General features: G+C 36.8%; 1 protein-coding gene across 1 annotated transcript in view; it reads left to right on the forward strand.

The window, feature by feature from the left end:
- Positions 1-285: 285 nt before the first annotated feature.
- Positions 286-6,645, forward strand: part of ZNF451 (zinc finger protein 451) — a gene marked incomplete at its 3' end in the record, with an annotated part of 18,861 nt that continues 12,501 nt past the window's right edge. Inside the window, exons 1-5 of the mRNA XM_010131222.1 lie at positions 286-363; positions 2,753-2,836; positions 4,056-4,181; positions 5,398-5,509; positions 6,133-6,283. Of these exons, the coding sequence (XP_010129524.1) occupies positions 286-363; positions 2,753-2,836; positions 4,056-4,181; positions 5,398-5,509; positions 6,133-6,283 (551 nt within the window). The remainder of the gene's footprint in view (positions 364-2,752; positions 2,837-4,055; positions 4,182-5,397; positions 5,510-6,132; positions 6,284-6,645) is intronic.

Genomic DNA, 6,645 nt, shown 5'->3' on the forward strand with positions numbered 1-6,645 from the left:
GGTGCACCATAGCTGCGGCTGCTGGGGGAGGGCAGGTAATGGGGTGCTTTGTATATGAGGCCGCATTTTCCGTGTTTGGAAAAATACAGTAGCGTGATTGAGTCGAAATTGTTATCACTCATCACTGGTATTACTGATAACTGTCACTGAATGATACAGAGAAGCTTTCTGAGGTCAGAAAGGCTGTAAAGCCAAAGCAGGCATAAAATGGAAGATGCTGTGTAGCTAAAGAAAACTTAGAAAATAAAATGATAGTGCATGTTTTGGTTTGTTTCTGTTTAGATGATGGAGTCTCATCACTCTGTAAACATTGACATGAGTAAATCACCAAGTGAAAGTGAAGATGAGATTGAGTTCATTGGAGTAAGTAGATCTCATACTGGAAACATGCTGCCTGTAGTAAATTTGCTCTTGGTAGCCCAATAAAATAGGAGGAGTGGTCTTTGTATACCGTGTTGATGTTCTTGATTATATTTTAAAGTAAAGCATTACTTCTGGATTTAAAGATAACTTGTGAGTCTTTGTGGCAGGTAAGTTTACCTTGAAGGTTTATGTGCCCTTTCTTTTGAAGGGTGTAAGGTGATGTCAGTTGGTCCTATAGAGAAAATACAGACTTGAGTATCTGTCATTGTTTTAACCCCAGGCAGCAACTAAACATGCAGCTGCTTGCTTGCTCCTCCCCTCATCCCAGTGGAATAAGAAAGAGAATTGGGAAAAAGTAAAACTTGTGGGTTTAGATAAGAACAGTATAATAACTAACATAAAATATAATAACAATAGTAATTTAAAGTACAATAATAATAGGAATGAAAAGGAGTATAACAAAAAGAGAGAGGATTAAAACCCAGGAAAAGACAAGTGATGCACAATGCCATTGCTCACCACCCACTGACAGATGCCCCAGCAGTGATCAGCTCCTCCCAGCCAACTCCCCCCAGTTTATATACTGAACATGATGTCCTATGGAATGGAACATCCCTTTGGCTAGTTCAGGTCAGCTGCACTGGCCATGCTCCATCCCAGCTTCTTGTGCACCTGCTTGCTGGCAGAGCACGGGAAGCTGGAAAATCATGAACTTAGAATAAGCACTGCTTAACAACAACTAAAACATCAGCGTGTTATCAACATTAGTCTCACACTAAATCCAAAACACAGCACTGTGCCAGCTGCTAGGAGGAAAATTAACTCTATCCTAGCCAAATCTGGGAGAGTTTCCCAGCAGGAGAGTGGGGGATTGCAGTGATCAGTAAGGTATATGAGAAATGACTGTAGATTACTTTTCTGGTAATCATATTGCTTAGTATTTTGCTTCATGAATAGTCTCACTGAAGTTAATGGAATAAACAATGCAAAACAATGTCAAAACCATTACACTTTGTTTAGAAGAGGAGGAAGGTAAGAATGGGTTAAAGTCTTTAAACAGTCTGCTCAAATTGTGAAGCTTTATATAATTATTTGTGTTGTATAATTATTGTATAATAGCTACAGTTCAAGGCCTAGTCTAATGAATTTCTAAACTATTTTGCTAGTTTTAGATCATTGCTTCCATAGAAGTGTATAGACTTCATAAATGTTGTGTATGAAAGTACCTGGATGATCAGGTAGCAATTTCCTGCGTGTCCTGAGGCCCCTGTGCACCAGATGGTACTGTATAAATTGAATTGGAGAAGCCATTTGGGTATCTCAACCTGGGCTCCTTTTGGTAGAAAACTGATAGCTGCAGGCCTTGTGATCGCGTTGCTTTTCTTTTTTTTTTTTTTTGTTTTGAAAGTTGGTCGTCATTTTTTGGTTCGGGGCGGACCTGGGCTCCTTTTGGTAGAAAACTGATAGCTGCAGGCCTTGTGATCGTGTTGCTTTTCTTTTTTTTTTTTTTAGTTTTGAAAGTTGGGTGATATTTTTTGGTGTGGGGTGGGGGTTTTTGGGGTTGGTTTTGTTTTTTCTTTGGGTTTATGCTTTTTTTAATTTCAATCACTCCTTTTACTGGAAGATTGTGACAATAAGTCCTCATTTGATGGAGCAAATGCTGCTCCTATCAGAGTTTGTATGCTTTTATAGTCAAACTCATGCTCATTCAGGAAACTTATGTCTGTTCTCCCATAATTTTCCAGCTTTTAATTCCACATTACAACATATTTTGTCCGCTTAAAATCATTAAATTCTACGTTTTGCATAGCAGCACGTAAAATACAATTTAATCTACAATGCAAGCCATTATTCCTAATGGCTTAACTTCTTAGAATAGGGTGATCTGGTCTGTGTTCTCTTTCTAGCCAAGGTCAACCCACCAGACTTTTGGAGTTGGAATTTAATTTTTGTCTTTTAAAAACAAATGCTGAAAAACAACAAAAAAGCATTTAGCATTGTTTAGTGAAATCTTAAGACTGTTCCTCTCTTGGTAACAGCCTGCTACTCTGTTACCATTGAATTAATGGTAGAAGTTGAGTGTCGAAGTGTGTAAGATTATTAAGCAAACCAACACTGCTGATTTTTTTTTCCCTAGTTGATATCTGTCTATTAAGTTGATATTTTAATTATTTGTGAATGCTTATTTATTTGCATGTTTCAGTGTTTTTGTGAATTAGTCTGTTAAGTGGAAAAGTTGCCATGCAGGAATCTACTGCACCCTCTTGAAACATTAGTGAAATTTTCCTTCAGGTATTGCTAATGCTAACAACATGCTGTAATGCATGCAACATTCTATCTCTAAGGAAGACACTTAATGCTTTTTGTGCGTGTTTAACACTTTTTTCAGGAAGGACCTTTAAGACCTGTACTTGAATGCATCGATCTTGTAAGTAGCGAGGATGAAGAACCTAACAGCAGTTCTTATGTTCATGTGAGTAGATTGTAAGGTATATTGGGACTTCTCAGTTGAATAAAATAATTAGTCTCCTGTATTTTTTCCCATCAGTTACTCGTAACAAAAAGCTTGTTAGAGGTATGTTTAAGAAGTAATAAATAACTCAACATTAAAGTCTTTTAATTTTTACTAATATTAAGGCAAGAATGCCAATGTTTCTTTTTTTCCAGAGCCATTTTTTTCTTTCTTGAAGTGAACTTGGAACTTTTATTTGGTTTTCAGTGTTTTTAGCAAGTGTGTTGAAGAAAAGTGTTACTTTACAAGTGACCTCGGAAGTCAGTGTGTGCAGTCGCTAGACTGCAAAGACTGCAAATGTATCTGACCTACTCCCAGGCCACTTCCTTCTAAAATAACTTATTATGAGCAGTTTGTAGGGTGTAGGACCTTGTTCTGATGACAACCTAGTCTTAACTCAGCCTTACTCTTTGTAATCCCTCTTAAGAATGTATGAGTCAGAAGCAGGATGGTCAGTTCACATATACTTCAAGCTTATTGTCCCTACTCCGTGGAGCCTGTGAGAGGGACAGTGACTGAGAATGTCTCTGCTAGAGTTTTTTTGGCAGAAGTGGCCATCTCTTGACCTTTGTTTTCTAGTGTTGCAGTAGAGGATGTCTGTAATAAAACTGGTTCCTAAGGAAAGGGGAGGTTTTCTATACATGCACAGGCTCATTTCACAGTGATGATTACTGGAGCTGATTGTATCAGGAGCCAACTACAGTGTATGGCCTATCCCTTATGCTAGAAAAAGCTAATAATCTGCCTTTCCAAAGATACAAGGTAATATTGTCGTAAAGCAAGAATGGTATCAGTTCTCAGTTTTTCAAATGGGCTGCATGTTGGCTTTGAAATCTTTAGGAATTTTGTTTCCCTCCTTAGAATTTACTTAATTTTTAATTTGTTGGAGACTTCTAGGAGAGCCAGCACAATAATCCATGTTCCTTCTAGTGCTTTGATAAGGCTACTGTTGATGTTAAATTGCCTTGAATACGTATGGGTGTTGGGGTTGTTTTGTTTGTTTTTTAACCGAAGTTACAAATACTGGTAAATAGGAAGAGAAAAATAGCAAGATAAATCATGGAGATTAGGATCAGACTATCTGTACTGATTACGGTCTTATGCTTGGGCATCACTTTTCATGGTATTAGTGCCTGTTACTTAACAATTACCAAATAAGAGTTTAACTTTTCAATTGTAGAGAAATACTAAGCGTAAAGATCATGTTGACTATCAGAAAGAACGAGTTGCGTCAACCTTGGATCGTCTGGCACGCCATGTTGAAGTAGAGAAACAGCAAAAAGAAGAGAAAAACAAAGCCTTTAAGGTATTCGGCATATCTTGTATAGGCCTTGTATAGTCATGTGATTGTTTTCAGTACTAAGTATATAAAAAGAGTGGTGAGCAAGACCTGGGAGTAGCAACTAGACATTTTTTTCTTCTAAGACATCGTTTGAAACAATGGCTTTGTCTCTTCAGTGGCTTTTAACTGATCAATTTGCTAATCCTAATGCAGTTCCTAAGGGGGGAAAAAAAAAACCCTAACTTCATGCAGGCCAATGGCAAAAACTTGTTCTGTTGTTTGTATATATAGCAGAGGCACCTTAGCGTCAATTATTCTGGTCCAATAATTGGAAAACAGCAATTATCACAAACCACCATGTGGCAAAGCTGTTTATCTACCTGCTTTTGTCTGAGATATTTGGGAAGCCATTTGCCACATTAAATCTCTGTATTAGGTAGTATTTTATAATTAAATAAAAGTTTCTATGTATAACGAATGATTTTAAAATTGAATGCTATTAATTGTATTATGCAGCTGTTTGAAAGGTGTGGATTTATAATTTTTATTATAAACTGGTCGTGCAGTCAATAGGCTTAAGCGTAGGGCTGCTCTCAGTGGGACGTGGACAGCTTGATGGAATGGACTTAAAAACCTCATGAAATTCAGCAGGGACAACTGTAGCCTTTAAAGTAATCTGAGAATGAAGGCTAAAAAATCCTTTTGTTAATGGTGAATATTTTCCTGCTGGGTACCTCCTCCTCATCAGGTAATGCAATCTGCAGAATTAAAATTACTCTTCAAGTGAGACTGCCATTTTTTTTTTTTTCCTCAGCAGTGGAACAAATTGAGTGTTTGGTTTCAGTTACTATGTTGTGTTGCCTTTTTTTCCCTAAGTTCAATTATTATTTGTTCCTTTTTATAATCTCAAAAATCTTGGTTATGTTCATGCTTCAGAAACTTCAGTAGATGCAGCAAAAGGAAATTAATTGATGTAAGATGTAGCTTTTATTTAGGACACAAAAATCAGTACTAATTTTATTTATTTTTTCTTATTGCTGTTACAATCCATCTTTATTGTGTTATACAGAAGTCAGTCAAGAAGTAAGATTTCTTTCTTTCCCCACCTCCCCCTTAGGTTTTTGTGGGTGTTTTCCCTCAGGTTTTTAGAAACCCATATATAAGTTATGGTATACATACTTAATCTTGAATTAATCTTCTTTTTAAATTTGATCGCTACCTTACATGTTTTCCCCTTCAGGAGAAAGTTGATTCCCAGTACGCTCATGGGTTGCAAGAACTAGAATTTATTCGGCAACGCAGTGATACAGAAGCTGCAAGATTATGTGTGGACCAGTGGTTAAAAATGCCAGGTAAGAAGGAAGCTAAGGGTCAGTGAAACAGTTTTGAAGTCCTGCCTGCAGAATGGAACATCTGATAACTGTGTTGAGCAATACTGACTTCCAGCTTGCAGGTGCCTCTTAGGCATAACCAAATCTTACAATCTTAACTTTGCTAGAATGTGGCATTTGAAAGTTCTTATACACTCATTTCCATAAAAGTTGTTTTTCTAATGTTTTGCTGCTTAGAAAATTTAATATCGGAAGTCTAAAAACCATTAAGGCAATACTAACTGCTTTTATAAGCAAAGCTGCTAGAAGGAAGAATATTACTATTCAACTGTTGCTCAGGAAAATGTCTACGCAAATAAGTATAACTTCAGGAAGTTCAATCAGTTAAAATTATTGCCTGGGGGAGCTGGAGGAAGGGTGTCAAAGTGTTTGCAAAGTAATCCCACTGGGTATTGAAGAGTCATATCATTCAGCTGAAAGAGCAGGCTTCCTGTATTAGGTCTGAGTTACAGTGCATTGTTAGCTTGCTTTTAAGAATTGATATAATTTGATTTTTAAATGTTTTAGGCTTGCATATTGTTTTGTTTGTTTTCTTAAACCCCTGTAATTCAGAATCTGGTTAAGTGCTTTGTTTTCTAACACAGGTCTGAAACCAGGCACTGTTAACAGTGGAAAAAGAGGTATTTGTAAGAGGGCAAGCCAGGCACAAGTCAACAGCAGTCCCATATCTTGTCCTGTGATGCATTGCAACAGAGAGTTTGATAACAGACATCTTCTCCTTGGTCACCTTCAAAGGTAAGGACATAGTCCAAGAAATAATAATGAAAGAATATGCTTCACCTTAGAACATCAGTGTCAAATCTACTTTAAACTCCCTATAGTGACGAAATTCCATTTGGAGAGGAGATAAATATGTTACAGAATTTATAGAGATGATGTGATGAACTTTCTAGTTGGTTGTTTTTTGGGGGGGGTGTTTACTTGGGTTTTAATTAAAAATTGATTTCTCCCTCTTGTTGAACATATATTTATCTGAGTTTTTTTGAGAAAAACAAGATTTCTGTTCTCCATTTCTGTTATTTCTTCATCCAAACCCAAAAAAGAGCAAAAGGCTAGCATGTACCACTTGATGGTAAGAATAAAAAAAAAGGGAAAGA

Source organism: Buceros rhinoceros, unplaced genomic scaffold (assembly GCF_000710305.1).
Source record: "Buceros rhinoceros silvestris isolate BGI_N320 unplaced genomic scaffold, ASM71030v1 scaffold28352, whole genome shotgun sequence".
Classification (NCBI taxonomy): domain Eukaryota; kingdom Metazoa; phylum Chordata; class Aves; order Bucerotiformes; family Bucerotidae; genus Buceros; species Buceros rhinoceros.